The sequence below is a fragment of the Amblyraja radiata genome, chromosome 4, assembly GCF_010909765.2.
Source record: "Amblyraja radiata isolate CabotCenter1 chromosome 4, sAmbRad1.1.pri, whole genome shotgun sequence".
Taxonomy (NCBI): domain Eukaryota; kingdom Metazoa; phylum Chordata; class Chondrichthyes; order Rajiformes; family Rajidae; genus Amblyraja; species Amblyraja radiata.
The window spans coordinates 102,620,116-102,641,192 of record NC_045959.1 but is presented as its reverse complement, the minus strand read 5'-3'; the positions used below and the strand labels follow the sequence as shown (position 1 = coordinate 102,641,192).

General features: G+C 45.1%; 1 protein-coding gene across 1 annotated transcript in view; it reads left to right on the top strand.

Annotated features, from left to right (window-relative positions):
• The window catches only part of tmem67 (transmembrane protein 67), a 125,562-nt gene that overhangs the window by 55,323 nt on the left and 49,162 nt on the right, over positions 1-21,077 (top strand). Inside the window, exons 13-18 of the mRNA XM_033020405.1 lie at positions 497-620; positions 1,270-1,375; positions 8,535-8,591; positions 11,241-11,339; positions 12,466-12,564; positions 14,572-14,658. Of these exons, the coding sequence (XP_032876296.1) occupies positions 497-620; positions 1,270-1,375; positions 8,535-8,591; positions 11,241-11,339; positions 12,466-12,564; positions 14,572-14,658 (572 nt within the window). The remainder of the gene's footprint in view (positions 1-496; positions 621-1,269; positions 1,376-8,534; positions 8,592-11,240; positions 11,340-12,465; positions 12,565-14,571; positions 14,659-21,077) is intronic.

Genomic DNA, 21,077 nt, shown 5'->3' with positions numbered 1-21,077 from the left:
ACATGACCTCCCAACTGTTATACTCAATACTATGACTGATGAAGGCCAAAATGCCAAAAGCCTTTTTGACCACCTTATCCACCTGTGACTCAACCTTCAAGGAATTATGCACCTGTTCTCCTAGATCCCTCTGCTCTAGTTCTTTGTTATCCCACTTTTGCATACCGCACACTGGGGACCATCTTTACAGAAGCCATTTTACCTGCAAAACATGCATGTCTTTAGAATGTGGGAGAAGTCCCATGTGGTCACAAGAAGAATGCACCCGGGGTCAGGTTCAAACATGCGTCTTGATGCTGTGAGGCAATAACTACCGCTGTGCCGACTATTTGCACTCTGGATCCCAGCTCATATTCCCCACTAACCATTGAGTCCAAACCACCATGATTTCCATACAATTGGATGCCGAATTATCAGAGGTATACTGGGATATGCCAACAATTCTGCAGCCCTCCTGTATGTATCCAAGTTTTAATTATTTTTTTATAAATCACAGATAAAATGATGAATACTTGGTATTTAACCAGGCGTATTTTCTTGGTGGATACTCTCAGTGGCCGTGAAATGAACCTGGATAGCCAGCCAAAAGCAATTAGAGTTGCTAGCCACATAAAAATCAGGTGAATGAGTTTTCATATGGAAAAAAATAGAAAGCAAGTTGATGATTCTTTTGCAAGCTTAAGCGCATTAAACTTATGTCCTGTTCTGTTATTCCATCTGATGGAGCAGCTTTCCAATAAACCTACAGATACAAGGCATATGATAGATAAATACAAGTTTCCAGTAGTGAGCTCATGCATGATTTTGCAAAGAGATAGTATTCTACAGTTATGTGAACAGGTAAAGAATTGCCACTGAGGCTATATAGATAGATGGGTAAAGAATTGCTGGATGATATGCATAGCATCGGAGACGGGTGTCAGGGGATTATGGGGAGAAGGCAGGAGAATGGGGTTAGGAGGGAGAGATAGATCAGCCATGATTGAATGGCGGAGTAGACTTGATGGGCCGAATGGCCTAATTCTGCTCCTATCACATGAATATGAACCAGAAAGGAAATCTTATCATGACAAAGGGCATGGCTGAGGTAACATGGGTCTTTTACATTATTCTTTGGCAAACATTTGAGCATTACAGTCAGCTAATATTAATGGGATTTCAGTCAATTAGGGAAAAGAATAATTGAATTTGTCAATAAAATCATTATGCATCACATTTAAATTAATGAACATTCAAGTAAGTTTTAATGTTATCTGACTGATTTTGCAGTGTGATACTTGTGCCCAATACTTTGCAAGGAAAGGTCATTCCTCCTATGATGACTATCTCTTACACAGATATTCAGATCCAAAATCCAGAACAACAAACTGTTTCAGTAAGTATGGATCCATTTTTTAAAAAAGTATTGAATTGTTAATTTTGTCAGCTCAAGGAATTGCAGATGTTGGTTTGCAAAAAAAAGGCACAAAATCCTGGAATAAATCCTGCAGGTCAGGCAGCCTCTTGGGAGAACATGGATAGGTGACATTTCAGGCAGGACCTTCTTCAAACTCAACATAGATAGGCAACATTTCAGATCAGGTCCCTGCTTCAGAGTGAATCGTTCTTTAGAAAAAGGGCCCGGGCCCATAACGTCACCTATCTTTTTTTCCCCATGATGCTGCCTGACTTCCTGTGTTACTCCAGCACTTTGACTTCTGTGTTAAAGTCTGCAGGCATCCTTAAATACTTCGGTCCGTTGATCATGATGGACAATAACCGAAAATATCTGGGTTCAATTTATAATAGTAAGATTAAATGAGAACTTACCAGTTTGAAGTTTGATCTTTATTTTATGAGGAGTTACAATGAGGGACTACGTGAAGAACCCCGTTCAGCCACATGTGCGTCAATCTTCAAAACAGCTGGTGTGAAATCACAGATAATAGTGACTGAAGTATAATAGTAAGATGAAAGAAGACTAGAACTACCAGATGACCTTAATGAGGGCTGGGAGCGGAGGGCACGTAGTTCCTCATCGTAACTCCTCATAAAATAAAGATCAAACTTCAAACTGGTAAGTTCTCGTTTAATCTTACTATTTTACTTCGGAGTCACGTGAGTGACTACGTGAAGATTTTAAAGCTCTGTGATTTCATGCCGTGAGAACCAAGTCTACACAACCACAACTGCCCCATTGACAAATGAGGGAAAACATTCATAATGCATACAGTCATGACATAGATTTAAACATGCTGATGCTGTTAAATAAGTAATAACAATAGTCACATCTCTCATCCGGATGGAACCTATAACAGAACATAAAATAAAGTTGAGAAATACCCCTGGTCTGGCAACGGGTTATTATAACATGTTTGAAAATTTGTTCTTTGACCACGCTACAGCCGTTAGGATGTGGTCCAACGGAACGTAATTAACCCTTGCTGCTGCTGTTATAACAACCCTGGTGGAGTGAGATCCGGATCAGTATCTACTCCTGCATAACTCAACTCTGTTTTAACACCTGGCAAGATCTGAGCAGATACGTTCTTATAACGTTTTTTGTAACTAACAATCATAGTTAGCTCAGAGTCTCGAAGGCTCTGGTGACCTTGACGTATTGTTGTATATGTGTGTCCTCACATAACAAAAGTTCCCTGGGTATGCCTTGAACTATTTTGAGACCTGACACCCCTACTGCTCTGCTTAAATAAATTATAGCATAAAATACTATGCATATATTTGCAGATGTAATCATCCTCTCCTGTCACAATAATGTAGCGAGTGACCTGTTGTGCTAACCAGCGGCAGGAGGATAACTACCTAATGAGGTTCGGTCAAAGCTAAGAATGTAGCTGGAACCCCCTGGTGAAATAGTGTTAACACAATGTCAACCTGCCATACTGCATTGTACTTGTCCTGGGAAAACTTGTGTAAAAGATATCCTTTACTAACTCGATATCCGAGGTGAACCCAACAAAGTGGACCTCGTTAGCTGCAGTAAGTCTGATGGAGAGCACCTTGGCACAGTTAATGACCCTATAACTCAATATTGTCAAAGACCATTTAAATGAACTGCAATAGCTCAGAATCTGTACCATTTTAAATGTAACATGAGCATTAAACAAACGCTTCCCATCTCCTGAAGCAGCAAAGTACCGCTTTTTGGTACCATTCCAGCACTGTGAATACATACAAAAATAGGTGTGACAACCCAAGCCGTAAGCAGTCTATTGAGAATCTGTAGAACATAAATTGATTTTATCATGCAACGGCTGATTTCCCGAGCCACAGGCTGAACCAGCAAGTTACGTTTAAAATAACCATATACGGTTGCATTATTATTATTCCCGATTCGGGAATCAAACTGCATAAGCCAATTCCACAGCTGGAACCTAAAGCGGGCTCTTGATGACTTTATTTCAAGACCCGACTCATAAAGCAAAATGGAGGAAGACATAAAAGACCATTCCTCATGCTTGTAGTGAGAATGTATCTTTCACCACTGTTATGCCACACATTTTTGCAACCTTTGAATTAGCATGAAAACAACATATCTATATTCAGTGTTGCATTGAATCAGAATTTCATAAATACTGTGTGGTCCAACACCCATTCTGTGTTGTCATTGATCTGTACTTAATGATACTCCAGTGGCAAATGAGATTATGTACCTATTACAGGATATTTTACCTGATTGCACCCTCGTGCTTATCATATGCCACATCATAGTGTATCAACATAAAGTTGAGCATGCACCTATGCATATAATAATAATAATAATAATAATAAATTTTATTTAATGGGCGCCTTTCATACATCTCAAGGACACCTTACATAGTAATCGGAATAAAAACATATAATCGGAGTAAAACAAGTAATTAAAGACATCACAATGACACAAATTAAAAACAGAATTCAGTCCAAAAACAGAAAATCAAAAACACAGTGTGAAGAGAGAGCAGCGGCAACCAAAGCGCGCCAGCGTTCACTCTCTCTTCACGGCAGCCATCTTGGACACAGACCTACAAGACTACAGTTAGACAAAAAAAATCATCCCCCCACAGTGGATAGCACTGTGGAGGAAGGCACAATGTCCAGTCCCCACCCCATGTTCACCCCAAAGTCAGGCCTATTGAGGCCACCGCAATTGCCTCTACGGAGGCCCGATGTCCCTGGCCGTTCTCACCGGGTGGTCTTGCCCCGGCGTCGGGAGAGTCCTTTCGGCGGCTGGGCCACTTGGAACGGCCGCTTCTTGGTTGGAGCCCGCGGCTGCCGAAGCCGACAAGGCCGCGCCGGTTTGGCGCTCCCAGGCTCCCGATGAAAAAGTCGGCGACCGCTCTCCGCACGCCGCCTCTCCGCTCCGCAAACCCGCAGCCCGGAGATGTTGCTCTCGGCGGTCCAGCTCGCCAAAACTCCAGCGCGGCGACCCAGGCAAGGCATCGCCCGCTCCGCTCCGCTACAGCGCTCCAATGCAGTGCCGCCACCCAGGCCGAGGTGCTGGGTGGTTCCCGCCAAGAAACGGCGCTCCAAGCCCGCTGGTAGGCCACGACGACGGGTCGACGGGCAGCCCGGAAAAAAGGCTGCCACACCGACCAGGTAGGGACCTATAAATAAAGTTACACCTACCCCCCACATTAAATGACCATATCCCCTACAAACAAAAAAACAGGACTCACTAAAAACTAAAAAAAAAACTAATTTAAGACGGACGGCTGCTGCTAGCAGCCGTTCACCAAGTTGGCTCCTCCTCCTCATATTCATTCAATCACTCTTTAACCCATAAAATGCACGTAGGGTCTATAGATAGTTGATACCAATAACTGAAGAGTTAATAACGTATGCAAATCTCCTGCACCTCCAACTAGAGATGACATTCGCATTTTCCCACCTTAGGCCATAGCATAATTTTGCAATATAATGACATATTTATTGATCAACTACTGGAGCAATGCTGAATACTGTTTGTCCATCATAGTGACTTTAATAGCTTCAGCTGGTAATAGCAAAGGTGTGTTATCAATGACCTTCATGGCCCTTTATAGTTTGCCATTAAGCATGTTGTCAGTTCTCCCACTTGCACAGCTGCATCACATCTATTACATTGCCAGATAGTCTAATGAATAGAAACTGCTTTATAACAACAAGGCTGTTCCAGGTTTCTATTGACTCCAATCTGTTGCCCAGGGCGGAGTCACAGGCCAACTATCCATTTGATAACAACTTAATTTAACTGGATAGGAGAGAACAATTGCTCAAGTTGCTTGAGACTGAAACAGTGGTTTTTAGCCAAATACAAAATATAATCCAGACAATACATCACATCCTTTGAATGATTTATTGTCATCATACTGTTAAATTGCCTCATCATAGCAATGCCTTCAAATATCCTTGATGATCATTGTACTTGGAAAACCCTATGAAATCAGTTTGATCACCCTTCTTTCATAATGAACAGGCCACGCCTGCCATCATTTCGTATCTGCCCTGAACGGCAACTCTGGCCCGGTTCCGATAATTCTCACATGTCCCAAGACAACTCTTGCCATAATTCTGACCTTGCCTTGAAAGACAATTCCCCATATCTCCGAGCCTGTCTCGAAGGCAAACCTGGCTAAAATACTGGACCTGGCTCAACACTCTTCTGGCCAAATTCCAACCTTCTTGGAATAGTAGTAATGTCCAGTTTACCTGGTTAAAATGCCTCTGAGTAGATGACAATGTCTCAATCATTTGTGTATTGTACAGCAATTGTAAATCTTACCAACTTGTTCGTGGTCACTTAGTTGTAGAGTAAATCTGGTCAGCTTTCATGTTGCTACCAGCTTCAGTGAACCGCTTCCTGCCAATGAAGCCGTGGGGTGCGCTGTCCCCTAAACTATGAATCCTTGCTCGTCCTTCAGGTTTTGCCTGTGGAATAGGTCTTACCTGAATAGAAAATTTGGCGGGTGGCTCTAACGTCCCCTGATAGCGGTGTTCACTGCATTGCGTTGGGATGGCAACCTTGCTGCCAGGAATCGTACCTCTGACATGTGCCCTTCATCCCTTGAGGTATGCTCCACGCTATACCCTCAGCCTCGGCATCAGATTTACACTGACCCGGCATGTTCTCCTCTTCCATAAGGGAGACATTAAGCAGCCCTACTACAAGGCGCTGCTGGCGCGGCCTCTCCAACCGGCCCACCCTTCAGGGTCAGAAAATGCCTCGGTAAGCTCACCTCCTCCATGAGGGAGACATCAAGCAGCCCTACTACAAGGCGCTGCTGGCGCGGCCTCTCCAACAGTCCCACCCTTCAGGGTCAGAAATGCACCGGTAAACTCACCTCTTCCATGAGGGAGACATTATGCAGCCCTTCTACAGGTGCTGCTGCCATACATTTAAGCAGCCCTATTACAAGGCGCTGCTGTCGTGGCCTAGAGCAATAGGCCGGCACTGCCATAGACTCGGCATCCCCATTAAGCAGCCCTGCTGCTGGCGTGGACTCTCCCATAGTCCCGCACTGACACAACTCCTGCTATTAGGGTTATCTAGCTTGAGCCTCCTCTCAATAGGACTCCATCCTGGTCAACCTCCACATTTTTCACTTTACCGGATGGGAACCCTCCCGGCACCAGAACTGACCACTTTGATCGATTTACCCCATATCTTGGGAACCTCTGCAGTCTGGGCACCGCATTGCTGGTGGATTTCCCCTCCCCTGGGAATCCCAGCACCCATATATATTACCGGAGGGACAAACCCCTACCAGCACCAGAACTGACCGTTCCGGTCCGTTTAACCCCTTTCCTGGGGACCCCTGCGGTCTGAAAGCCGCATAATTACTGGTTCCCCAGTATCTATGTATATATCGGGGAATATCCTCCCGACACCCGGCATCTATATTATATCGGGGGGAAATCCTCCTGGCACCTGGTCTACTGGAGGTCCCCTCCCCGGGAACCCCAGCATTAATATTTATATTGGAGGTAAAACCCTTCCGGCACCCAGCCTACTGGAGGTCCACTCCCCAGGAACCCCAGCGCCTATCAGAGGGAAACTCTCCCGGCACCCGGAGCGCCTGGAAGTCACTGACCACCCGTCAGCGACCGACTTCGCGACACCCGACATTCTCCAGCTATCTGCTCCCACGGCCCACACCCATAGCTGGTTCCCTCGTTGGGCCTCGCGAATCCTCCGGCAGGAAGCCTCTGGAACAAGAGGTTCCTGCAAGGAATAAAACAGGTAAGAAAAACAAGCTTACCTTGAGTTTTAAACTTACCGCGCTGGAGAAGCTCCTGCTGCTCCAACCGGCCGCTTGCACCAATGCGTCTGACGTAATGACGCACGTGCGGCTGAACGGGGTTCTTCACGTAGTCACTCACGTGACTCCGAAGTAAAATTTAGATATAAGCAAAACTCTTTAAATTTACAAATGATATTAAAATGGGCAGTAATCAACAGAGAACTAGATGTTCAAATTACAGAAATACCTTGAAAGATTGGGAAGCAGGGCCTCCGAGTGAATGTACACAAAACAAAGTCCCACAGACACCGAAAATCCAACACACTCAAGGCTTTTTAATGACAGATTTGCAACGTTTCCTATATATTCAACCTTCTTTTGTTAACATTTTACATAATAGACAATAGGTGCAGGAGTAGGCCATTTGGCCCTTCGAGCCAGCACCGCCATTCAATGTGATCATGGCTGATCATCCCCAATCAGTACCCCGTTCCTGCCTTCTCCCCATATCCCCTGAATCCGCTATTTTTAAGAGCCCTATCTAGCTCTCTCTTGAAAGCATCCAGAGAACCCGCCTCCACCGCCCTATGAGGCAGAGAATTCCACAGACTCACCACTCTCTGAGAAAAAGTGTTTCCTCGTCTCTGTTCTAAATGGCTTACTCCTTATTCTTAAACTGTGGCCCCTGGTTCTGGACTCCCCCAACATCGGGAACATGTTTCCTGCCTCTGGTGTGTCCAAACCCTTAACAATCTATGTTTCAATGAGATCCTCTCATCCTTCATAATAGTATACATTTTCCAGTGAACCCAGCGAGTTTAAAGGGAATGAGAAAGATGAAAGAAGTCCAGATCCCAGCTCCAGCCGTAACTCTACCCCGTTCCTAATCCCTGATGCCCCAAATCCTGGCCCTAACTCCCGTCATACATCAAGTTCAGCATCAGGCAGCACAATGGCACAGCGATCAGACATGGATGCTTGTTTTTACGAAGTTTGTACATTCTCCCCATCACCTGCGTGGGGTTTCTCCTATATCTCCATTTTCTTCCAACACTCCAAAGACGTACAGGTCTGTAAGTTAATTGGCTTGGAAATAATTGTAATTGCGGTATCTTTAAACTACCGGTAAATTAAACTAAAGTCCACAGTCCGCATGCAGCCCCCATACTCTGGACCCCCGACTCAAACTCTAAACTAATAACTGAGCCAGATGCCAAACTACCAAGGTTTCCAAACAAAATGTGTTTCAAACGGATGGTGAATTATCAGAGTTTAATTTGATTGAACCAAAGTATAAACTTTTTATTTAATATTTTTCCACGTATGGGACAGGTATCTTTCTCAGTTGAATATCAAATGGACTTGATTACAGCATTTCAAAATACAAAGGTAGGTTTGTAAAAATTGTTCAATTGTTCAAACTAAAATGACGATAAATATGTCTTGTAACATGATAATTAAGTATGATAATTTTTCAGAGTTTATGTTGCCCTCAAATTAAACCAACAATCATGTCCACTTCATAGGTTATTGAAGGAAGAAAAATAAATGTTCAATCATTGTGAACAAATTTCTCTTTCTGGTTTTCATAACATTCAGTATCATTATTGTCCGGCAGTGTCTATTTTGGAGCTTTTATCTCCTGTAGTTCTTGCTTGAAGTTTGATGCCAAGTATTTTAAAATGTATCTGTTAATCTTGCTTATATTGGTCCAACTTCAGTACTGCTCATTAATGATAAGTAGTTGCCGGACAATGAATTCTGAAATGCAATATGTTTTCTATGAATGAAATTATGTTGTTTCATTCGAAACTTGTTGGCCTGAAGGCCCTGTTTCCACACTCTATGACTCTATAACTAATGCAGTAGAGAAGCATAGAAAGATATGGGTCAAACACTGACAGGTGGTACTAGTGTTGATTTGACATCTGATCGGTGTGGGCAAGTTGGGCCGAACGGTCTGTTTCCATATGGTATGACTCTATGACTCTATAATGTTGGACACATTTTATATATTGGCTTTTGTTGGCTGGGCATAATTCCCAACAGAAAAATATATTTGCAAAGGTACGTGCGTGTAACAAGTGCAACATTTTAAATTGTTTTAAATACAGGAATGCTAGATTGTCCAGTTACATCATGATTATCAGCAGACGGTCCAATATTCTATACCATCTTTCTAAAATAACATATGGAGAGGGACTGATATCTCATTGTGTCAACTAGTTATCTTGTGTCACCTAGATCGCTAATTTTATAGAAATTGGTTTTGTTAGGCTTTGAAGATTATGTTTAGCATACTCATTTTAAATTGGTATTTGCAAGACTGTCAAGTCACATATCTGAATTTGAGTTTCCATGTCCTTCTTTCAACTTCTATTAAATGTTATCTTGATTGCGATTGACAGGGAGATACAACTGAACAGAGGGGGCTTTACAGTTGGGGATAGAAAGAAGCTAGCTTAATATCCCCTTAAATGATATGGAATGGTGCAGCTAGCAGAACGGCTGCCTCACTGCGCCAGGGACCTGGGTTCAAATTTGAACACGGATGCTATCCATGTGGAGTTTGCATGTTCTCCCTGTGTGTAGCTTACTTTAGAAATACAGCGCAGAAACAGACCCTTCAGCCCACCGAGTCCGCGCCGACTGGCGATCCCCGTACACTAGCACTATCCTACATACTGGGAACAATTTATAATCTTTACCGAAGCCAATTAACCTATAAACCTATATGTATTTGGAGTATGGGAGGAAACCCAAACACGCGGAGAAAACCCACACAATCACGGGAAGAACGTACAAACATCGTACAGACAGCACCCTTGGTTTAGTTTAGTTTAGTTTATTTATTCTCACGTGTACCGAGGTACAGTGAAAAGCTTTTGTTCCGTACTATCCAGTCAGCAGAAAGACAATACATGATTATAATCGAGTCATTTACAGTGTATAGATACATGATAAGGGAATAATGTTTAGTGCAAAGTTGGATCAAGGATAGTCCGGGGGTCACCAAAGAAATCCGTAGTTCAGCACTGCTCTCTGGTTGTGGTAGGATGATTCGGTTGCCTGATAACAGCTGGGAAGAATCTGTCTGGTGGTGTGAGTTTTCACACTTCTATACCTTTTTCCCGATTTGAGAGCGGAGAAGAGGGAGTGGCCAGGGTGCGACTTGATCTTGATTATGCTGCTGGAGTTGTCGAGGCAGCGTGAGATATAAATAGAGTCAATAGAAGGGTGGTTGGTTTGTGTGATAGTCTGGGCTGCGTCTACAATTTGCTGCAATTTCTTGCGGTCTTGGATGGAGCTGTTCCCAAACCAAGCAGTAATGCATCCTGATAAAATGCTTTCAATGGTGCATCCATAGAAGTTGGTGAGAGTTGTAGGGGACATGCCAAACTTCCTAAGCCTTCTAAGGAAGTGGTGTGCTTTCTTGGTCGTTGCTTCAATATGGGTAGCCCAGGAGAAGTTGTTGGTGATATTGACTCCTAGGGTGTTGAGGTTTTCAACCATCTCTACTTCGGCACCATCAATGCAAACTGGGATATGTGTACCATAGTCAGGATGGAACCTGGGCCTCTGGCGCTGTAAGGCAGCAATTCTACCGCTGTGGTACCATGCTGACCTGCTGGACTAGCATGGGTTTCTTTTAGATGCTCCTCTTTCCTCCCACATCCTAAAGATGTTCAAGTTGGTAGGTTAATCGGCCTCTAAATTGTCCCGTAGTTTTGCAATGTGTCAGAATCTGGGTTGAAATTTATGAAAATGTGGGGAGAATGAAAAATGGGATTAATGTAGGATTAGGGTAAATGGATGGTTCGTTGTCAATATGGACCCGGTGGGCTAGAGGATCTCTTTCCATACAGTATTCTCCCTATGGTTGCATTACTATAAATCCAAAGTCCAGAGTGTACAACCTGGACTAATCTACACTCAAAATCAGTTAGAGTGGTATGATGATACGAGGATATTGGAAGGGTGAAAAGTAGAATAAAGACTACATTTATTTAATATGCATATTTACGTTTTCTGCTTTAGATTGCACTGGGTTTCCTGTCAGGCTTATCAGCTATCTATTCAATGATAAAGACAGCCACTTGGAAAAAACGCGTTGGATCTCCAATGATTGATATTCCAGTATGTATGGATTAAGATGCAACTTTGTTTTGATATCGTATCTTTAAGCCAGGTACAGCACATGTCAGTTTCTAATGATGCATGTGCTGAACCTGACTTTGTGTAAAAACATGAAGAAAATCGTTTGAAAATTGTGTGCAAAACACTTGGATTCCCGAAATGGCTGTGGGTATATGGAATGAGTTGCCAGAGGAGGTAGTTGAGGCAGGTGCTATAACGACATTGAAAAGACATTTGAACAGTTACCTAGATAGGAAATGTTTAGAGGAATATGGGCCAAACATGGGCAGGTGGGACTAATGTATGTAGATGGTTGGCATGGGAAGGTTGGGCTGAAGGGTCTGTTTCCATGCTGTGTGACTACATGGCTATATATTTATGACAGAGCAAGCTACCGAGGGAGCTCGACTAGAAAATAATCAAATATGAAATTGAAATTGTTTTTGTTGATTTTCTTCAAGTGTTTTAAACATGTTCTAACTTCCTCTTGCTTTCTTTTGGTGTGAGGTATAATTTCCCATCTAAGAAATAAGGCACACAAGTCAAGAAATATATTTGTATTTGCCCCAGATGCAAAGAGAATTGTTTCCTCCTTCAATAGTTTTTTTTCTCTCACTGTGGGATCCCTAATCAGCACAACATCTACTCGCAATTTTTATCATAGTTTTGAACGCTATGTATAACTGCGAAAGAGTATTAGAGAAAATGTAGCATCCCAGATTTGCATTGGGATTCGGAGCATTTACTTTCATGAGAAACATCACCTGCTTTACAGCATTGAATTTGAATATGTTTGACATGAGTATTGATAATTGCAAAATAATATAAATACCTATGAAGCATTATACCACATCCATAGAAATGTTGTACAAATATTCTTCAATTAAGGATAGACACAAAATGCTGGAGTATCTCAGCGGGCAGGCAGCATCACTGGAGAGAAGGAATGGGTGAGGTTTCAGGTAGAAGGGTCTCGACCTTAAAAGTCATCCATTCCTTTTCTCCAGAGATGCTGCCTTTCCCGCTGAGTTACTCCAGCATTTTCTGTCTATCCGGTGTAAACCAGCATCTGCAGTTCCTTCCTGCACATTCTTCAATTAAATATGGTTTTTTTCTCTAAATTCAGACTGTCTTGAAGTTCTTGCTGTTTTATGCTGGAGACCTGGCAAACACCTTCTTTATTGTGACATTTGGAACAGGCATTTACTGGCTTATATTCTTTAAGGTATCACTAAATATTTAATATGATTATTTACATCAGTGTACATTTATTTTAATTTATTGCCATTTTCAATGTATTTCAGTGTACTTAATATATAATTGATATTTGAACAAAATGCATTATTATTCTATAATTTGTCATATTCGTTTTGGGATCTGGGTATTCGCAAGAAGACCAGTATTTAATGGTTCATACTGTATGTTCATAGGTTATAGGTGCAGAATTTAGGCCATTCTACACTGCCATTCAATCATATCTTTCCCTCTCAACCCCATTCTGCCTTCTCCGCATAACCCCTGACATCTTCTCTAATCAAGAATCTGTCAACCTCCTCCTTAAAGCACTTTGAGTCTGCCTCGTGTATGAAATGTGCTATATAAATAAAATTGCCTTGCCTTGCCTTGCCTTAAAAATATCTATTGACTTGGCCTCCACCGCTGACAGTGGCAATGGCTTCCACAGATTCACCACCCTGTGACTAAAGACATTCCTATTCATCTCCTTTCTAAAGGTAGGTCCATTTATTCTAAGGCTATGGCCTCCAGTCCTCGACTCTGCCACTAGTGGAAACATCCTCTCCACATTCACTCCATCTAGGTTCAATGGTTTCTTTACAGTCACATGGACAGAAGTACAGTGAAATGCTTGTTCTGTATGCTATGCAGTTACATCACATCATACACGAGTACAATACATCATCTTCTGGAACAGCACACAGAAAGTCGCTGCATTCCGGCGCCATCTTGCAACTTCCACGTTAATAAAAAGTCTGAAAAAGAACTATGCAGATGTGCAGTTTCTTACATTTCTCACTTTATGGCCCAGCGTCCTGGTGGCAGTGGATGGGTGAAGCAGGGGTCAACCTGGCTCAGCGCGATACTGGTGACTTCTTCCATCGCTGCTCCGTGCAGTTGCCACGGGCAATCATTTCACTAATTGTTCTTCCCCAATTGCCCTTGAGAAGTTGGCGGCGAGGCACCTTCTTGCGATGGACAGGGAGTTCCAGGATCTAGACCCAGTTACTATGAAGGACCACCAATATATTTCTAGGTCACCTATGGCAGGGAGCCATAGGTAGCGTTGTTTCCATCTGTGCTGCTCTTGCCCTTCTTAGTTGTAGAGGTTGAGGATTTGGTAAATGCTATTGCAGTAGCCTGGTTGGATAACCACTGATAATTTTGTAGATTGTGCACAGTGCAACCACTGTGCAACAATGGTGAGGGGATTGATATGTGGGGTATTTAATGGAATACCACCAGGGGTTGATTTGCCCTGGAGCCTTTATCAGAATTGTTGGTAGTGTTTCATTTAAGTAAATTAAAGATATTTCAGCGTGCCCCTAATCTGTGCTTTATGGATTAATTTAGTTTAGTTTAGTTAACTGATACTCTGTAGAAACAGGCTCTTCGGGCCACCTAGGCCACCTAGTCCACGCCGACCAACAATCACCCTATGTTATCCTAGTTTTGCATCCTACGCACTAGGGGCAATTTTTTTTAGAAAAGCCAATTAACCGACAAACCTGCACGTCTTTGGAATGTGGGAGGAAACTCGGAGCACCCAGAGAAAACCCACACGGTCACGAAGAGAACGTACATACTCTGAATGGACAGCACCTGTAGTCAGGATCGAACCTGGGTTTCTGGCTCTGTAAAGCAGCAACTCTACTGCTGCTCCACTGTGCCGCCCCAAGATGGTGAAAAAGCTTTGGGATGTCAGGATTGGAGTCACTCACAGGAATACCCATTCTTATGATACAGTTTCTTTATGGCTGGTCCAGTTGAATTTTTAGTCAGTGTTGACCCCCAGGACACTGATGGTGTTGAGCTTTGTGATGATAATAGCAGCGGGTCAGATACTCTCTCAATAGAGATGGTCATTGCCGGTGTTACTCCATCATTTGTGTCTTTGCTATAACCAGCATCTGCAGTACCTTGTAATTTCAATAATTACTGTACTTATGCTTTAGGATAACCTTAGTATTTGCTTTGGGATATTTTGTTTCTTTAGGGTCAGCGGGTTCTTTCTGTTCTTCTGCCCACACCGAACCAGGAGATCCACTTTATTTCTTCTGTGGCCAGCGCATTTACTTTGAAGGTATGTGTTTAAAGAACATTGGCAACATTGAGTTAGGATTGTTAAGCCTGCAAAATTATAACTTTAGACTTTAGAGATGCAGCGTGGAAACAGGCCCACCAAATCTGTGCGGCCAGCGATCACCCATATATAGCACTAACCTACACACTAGGGACAATTTACAGTAGCCAATTAACCTTCAAACCTGTACGTCTTTTGAGTGTGAGAGGAAACCGGAGCACCTGGAGAAAACATATGTGGTCACATGGACAATGTACAAACTCCATATAGACAGCAAAGGATCGAACCCGGGTCTCTGGCACCGTAAGGCAGCAACTCTACCGCTGCGCCACTGTGCCGCCCTATTTCAAAAGATTCTCTTTTACCATTTTACGTTGAAAGAAAAATGCACAATTGGATAAACTGTAAAGATCTGAAGGACAAACCTTTAGATGTTGGGTCAGAGGATTGTACACTGGTAGGCTGTTGTGAGTAACTTGTGAACTAAGATAAATATTTTTTCTGTAATGTTTTGTAGTGCCGGAAGCCAATGAAGGGATGATGATCACAAGGTGGTGCTTGGTACGGGAAGCAAGGGAGGAGATTGCTGGGGCTGCTTTTAATTTAGTTTAATTTATTATTGCCACGTGTACCGAGCTGAAATATTTTGTTTGCGTGCACATCGATTCTCCGTGGGTGAGGTTCCTTAAGACTAAGCTAAAGCTGTCCCCTTGTTCAAAAAGGGCAATAGGGGTAAGCTTGGAAACTACAGACCAATAAACCTTACATAAGCGATAAACAAAAAACCTGTTGTAGCGGATTTATATTCACTTGGAATGGCAAGGACTGATTAGGGGTAGTTGGGACAGTTTTGTGCAGGGGTGATCATATCTCACAAATCTGAATGAATTTTTTAAAGAGATAACCGACACAAATTGACGAAGGCCGAGCAGTAAGCTTCTGAGCTATAGGGAGAGGTTGGGCAGGTTGGGACATTATTCCTTGGCGTGCAGGAGGCTGAAGAGTGATCTTATATTGGTATATAAAATCATGGGTGGGATAGATAGGATGAATGCACAGTCTTTTACCCGGGGTAGGGGAATCAAGGACCAGAGGACATTGGTTTAAGGTACTATCACAAAATTTAAAAGATATTTGGACAGGTAATGCCTAGGAAAGGTTCAGAGGGATATGGGCCAAATGGTTGCAGGTGGACTAGTGTAAATGGGGCATCGTGGTCGGTGTGGGCAAGGTGGACCGAAGGTTTAAAATGTCTATTAAATGTTGTTATAGTACCTGGTTCTACTACTTCTATGGCAACTCATTCCAAATGCCCACCACGCTCTGTGTGAAAAAGTTGCCTCTCAGGTTCCTATTAAAGCTTTCCCCTCTCACCTTAGACCAATGTCCTCTGGTTCTTGATTCCCCTACCCTGGGTAAAAGACTCAGTGCATTCATCCTGTGTTTTCCCCTCTATAAGACGAGCAAATGAGGTAGCATAGGAACCATTGGTGTTTGTATTATATATAATTGATGTATGAGAATGCAGGCAGTATGAGAAAGTTGGTACATTTGCTGAAGACATGAACATTTTAAATGGTTGTCAAGGGAAACAACGGGACATAGATCAGCCGACAGGTTTGGCAGAGTAGTGGCGGATGATATTTAATCCCATCAAATGTGCATTCATTACGACCTTGACAAGGCCATCAAAAAGGGCAAAAGGAACTTCCGCTCAAAGCTGGAGGATGGGGCGGATGTTCAGCAACTGTGGCAGGGCTTGAATGCCATCACCTCCTACAAGGCGAAATCAGGAGGCAGCTCAAGCAACAGCGAAGCATCACTCCCTGACGAGCTGAATGCATTCTACAAACGCTTTGATAGGGAGAACATTGATGTGCCTTCCAGAGCCCCCATACGCCCTGATGGTATTACAGTCACAGTCACAGAGGCCAACGTCAGAAGATCCTTCAGGTTGGGTGAACCCTCGGAAAGCATCTGGACCTGATGGTATACACGGTCGAGTTCTCAAAACCTGTGCAGACCAACTGGCTGGAGTTTTTGTGGACATTTTCAACCTCATTACTGGGGTCTGAGGTTCCCACCTGCTTTAAGAGGGCATCAATTATACCTTTGCCCAAGAAGAGTAAGGTGATGTGCCTCAATGACTATCGACCAGTGGCACTAATGTCTGTGGTGATGAAGTGCTTTGAGAGGTTGGTTATGGTGCATATCAACTCCTACCTCAACGAGAACCTCGACCCACTACTGTTTGCCTACCATTACACAGATCAACGGAGGATGTGATCTCACTGGCTCTCTACTCCACACTGGACCACTTGGACAGTAAAATGTTGTTTATAAACTACAGTTCAGCATTCAATACCATCATCCCCTCCAAGCTGGCTACCACGGGGCCCCCCCACCGCTGGCGGAGGGCGTCAGCCCGGGCGTGAGAGCAGCTGGCCCTTGACCCGCCCCACCGGGTGTTGGAGGGGGCTCAAACGTGGGTGTACTTGCGGTTGGGCAAACCCCCGCTCAGCCGGACGTACTCGTCGGATTCAGGCGCCGTAATCCTTCCCGGGAGCCGGTCCCACACAACTTGTGCTGCCTTTCCTCGACACCCTTCATCTGCCTCTGAGGGAAGCATGTCCTGTACGGGCTCCTCCACACCCTACATTTCCTCGCCCTGGTCCATCGTCCGGACACTAAGTGGCGGTTGGTGTTGCCTTCTGGTCGTGAGGGGGGCACCCGGTGGGGGTCCCTTTTTGCAGGGATTCTACATCGGGGACTTGGGTGGAAGGTACTGCAGCGAGGAGTCCCTTGCAACCTGTTTCTCTCACAGTTCACTGACTCGCCAGCCGCCTGCTACTTTTGCGGGCTGGAAGAGTCTGTGTACCACGTGTATATGGAATGTGTGAGGCTGCATCCCCTGTTCCGTTACCTAAAGGGGCTGCTCCTTGCCTTCTGGCTGAACTTCTTACTCACCATCCTCATCTTTGGAAGCTGGCCATCTGCAACTCATGGCCCAGGAGGAAGAGGGCTCTGCCCGAGCCAGCTGCCTGCCCCTTTTCCAAGGTTACATCCGTGCCCGGGTGGTGTTAGGGAGGGATTATGTGCTGTTAACGGGCGCCCTGGGGGATTTCCGCGACCGCTGGGCACCGCAGGGGGTTGAATGCATCCTTGACAAGAATAGTAAGATAGTTGTATAACAGTTTATTGTTTGTCTTGTATTATGGTGGTGGGTTCTGATTTGTTTTATTGTACTGGCGTTCCGGCGGCGGCCCGACTTCGGAGGCTCGGCCGCGGGCCCAGTGGACGACATCGTCGGGAGCTCGCAGGTCACAGGTTGGTGACCTGGATTTCCGGAGCTCCCGCAACAACAGCTTCGTCCGCTGGGCTGGAGCGTGGCAGCTTCAGCAACTTCGACCACCCCGGGCCGCGGAGTTTGAACCGGCCCGTTCGCGAAGCCGCGGGACTGACTTACCATCACCCGGTGGGGTCACAACATCGGAAGCCTGGATCGTCTCAGCGCAGAGGGAGAACAAGGAGGGAAGAGACAAAGACTTTAAGACTTTTGCCTTCTGTAGATGGTTTATGCATGCAACCTATAATGTAGCTACCTCAATACCACTAACCACGCCCAGCCATCTCAGTATAACTGTGATATCTTCCCCTTGCTCCTCCCTTGGTTCCAGTACGCCTGAAGACTAGATGCAGTCAGTACTGGGACGTGTTTGACATGTGCCTTTATTAAAGACTCAGTAAAAGTTAGTGTGTCAGACTCAACACCCTTTACATGGTGTCAGTAAGTTAAACGCGCGCCTCCTGTTTATTGGGTTTTATTTGCCCCTAGTTTTACTAGTGTTTAATTCCCTATTCACCATGGCGTTCTCGTGCCGCAAGCCCTCTCCCCTTGTCTTTGACGCTGACATTGCGGAGTGATGGGCTACTTTTGTGATGGACTACAACCACTTCATCAACATCGTGCACCGAAATGACCCTGATGCGGTCAAAGCCTCACTCCTGCTGAACCTCGCCGGTCCCGATGCTATGAAACGAGCTCAGGCTTTCAACTACAATCCAGCGGTCCTGGATGACAACGACCAGGTCGCCGAGCCGGCGGAATCTGCCAACGACCCGGTATGTCTCTTACGCAAGTTTGCGGAGATTTGTGACTTGCCCTCCAACCGTATATTGGAGCGGGCTAGATTCTTTACAAGGAAACAGCAGCCTGATGAGCCTGTTGAATGTTTTATCGCTGACCTGCGCTACCTTGCTCAGCGGTGCCGTTTCAAGACCATGTGTGATCAGCTCACCAGAGATATTTTGGTCACCGGCATGCTAGATCAGAAGCTACGAGCAGAGCTGCTGCGAAGACCGGCTCTCTCCCTGACTGAGGCTATGCATGCATGCCGTATAACTGAGGTGGTTGCCCTGCTACATGGGCAGAGGGGATCTGATAATCGGGCTATTAATCTGACTGGTGTTGTTATGCCCCGTCGCAAGCAAGACAACGTTCGCCCTGCACCGCGGCTGACTTATGCCGCTCGGGTCCCGCTTGTCAAGAAGTGCCCCAACTGCAATTATATCCACTCCATGCAGTCGCAGTGCCCAGCATTTGGTAAAGCTTGTAATTTCTTTAAGAAGATGAACCATTTCTCAGCTGCCTGTCGCTCCCGTGGGAACGTTCCTCCAGCTCCCAGACAAGTTTTAAACAACCTTCAACAAGTTGATAACGAATTCGGTTCCCAGTCTTCTGTCGACACTGCCCTCGACTCTGAGCCCAGTATTTCCATGGGAGATGCCAGTGTTTATTCTCTCATTCATAATCAATCTCGCCTCCCCGATCCTTCTGTGCTTGTCACTGTCAACAACAAGTCCTTCACTGCTAAGCTGGACACGGGGGCGAAAGTGAATGTTATGTCAACATCCCTGTTCAGGAAGATAAGGAATAATGAGCTGTTAACTGCTGATCGCTCCATATTGCGTGCTTATGGGGGAGAGGAGCTAAAACCTGTGGGGAGGGCCACCTTCCACAATGTGCTGAAGAAATCTTCCCGTGACCTGTCGTTTTTCATTCTTGACTGCGACTGTGTGACTCTGTTGAGCAATCAGGCCTGTCAGGATCTCGGGCTGGTGTCCTTTGACCGTACTGTCCACGAAGTGCGGGTGATGCTGAATCCACTCTCCGAGTACCCTGACCTATTCGATGATGATCTGGGTAAGTTGCCCCTTGTATACAAGATCGCAACTGATCCGTCGGTTGTACCAGTAGTCCCTGCTCCACACAGGGTGTCGTTTGCCATGAAGGGCAAGGTCGAGGCCATGCTGAAGAACATGGTTGACATGGGAGTGCTTGAAGCTGTCAGCGAACCCACCAAGTGGGTCTCCACCATGGTCGCCACCATGAAGAAGGGTAAGAACGAGATACGGGTGTGCATCAACCCCAAAGACTTAAATCTGGCAATAAGACGTCCTCACTACCCCATGAGGACTGTAGAAGATGTTGCTGCCCAGGTCGGTCAGGCCACGGTGTTCTCTGTCCTTGATGGCAGAAGCTCATTCTGGCAAATACCTCTAGACAAACACTCCTCAGACTTAACCACTTTTGGCACCCCCTTCGGAAGATTCAAATTTTTGGGGATGCCGTTCGGCATCAACTCTGCCAGCGAAGTGTTTCAACGGTCCATGGAGCAACTGTTTGCTGGCCTGCCGTGTGCCATGATCGTGGATGACATCCTAGTTTATGGGAAAGATGCTGCTGAGCACGACCACAACCTCCGACGGATTCTAGACCGCACTCGCCAGATCAACTTAAAACTTAACCCGACAAAGTGCAAGTTCCGTGTAGCTGAAGTACCCTATGTTGGCCACATCTTCACAGCCCACGGGCTGAAATCTGATCCGCAGAAGACCAACGCTATCTCCGAGCTGCCTGCCCCGACCGACGTGACCAGCCTGCAGCGTTTCCTGGGCATGGTCAACTATTTGGGGAAGTTTATCCCCGACCTCAGCGAGTTGAGCGCACCCCTGAGGCAACTGACGAAAAAAGACATTGCCTGGTCCTGGTTTCCTCAACACCAGCAGGCTTTCGACTTTCTCAAAACAAAGCTGATCAGCACACCGACTCTCAAGTTTTTCGATCTGCAACGTCCAATTGTAGTTACGTGTGATGCTTCCCGCTTCGGACTCGGTGCTGCCTACCTGCAACTCTATGATGACGGCTCGCTGCAGCCCATTTCTTATGCCTCGCGTACCATAACAGACACTGAGCAGCGCTATGCACAAATCGAGAAGGAGCTTCTTGCGGTTGTATTCGCCTGCTCCAAGTTCAAGGACTTCCTTTTCGGTACCAGGTTCACCATCGAGACGGATCATCAACCCTTGGTGACCATTCTCAATAAGCCTATCCACATCGCTCCAGCTAGACTCCAGCG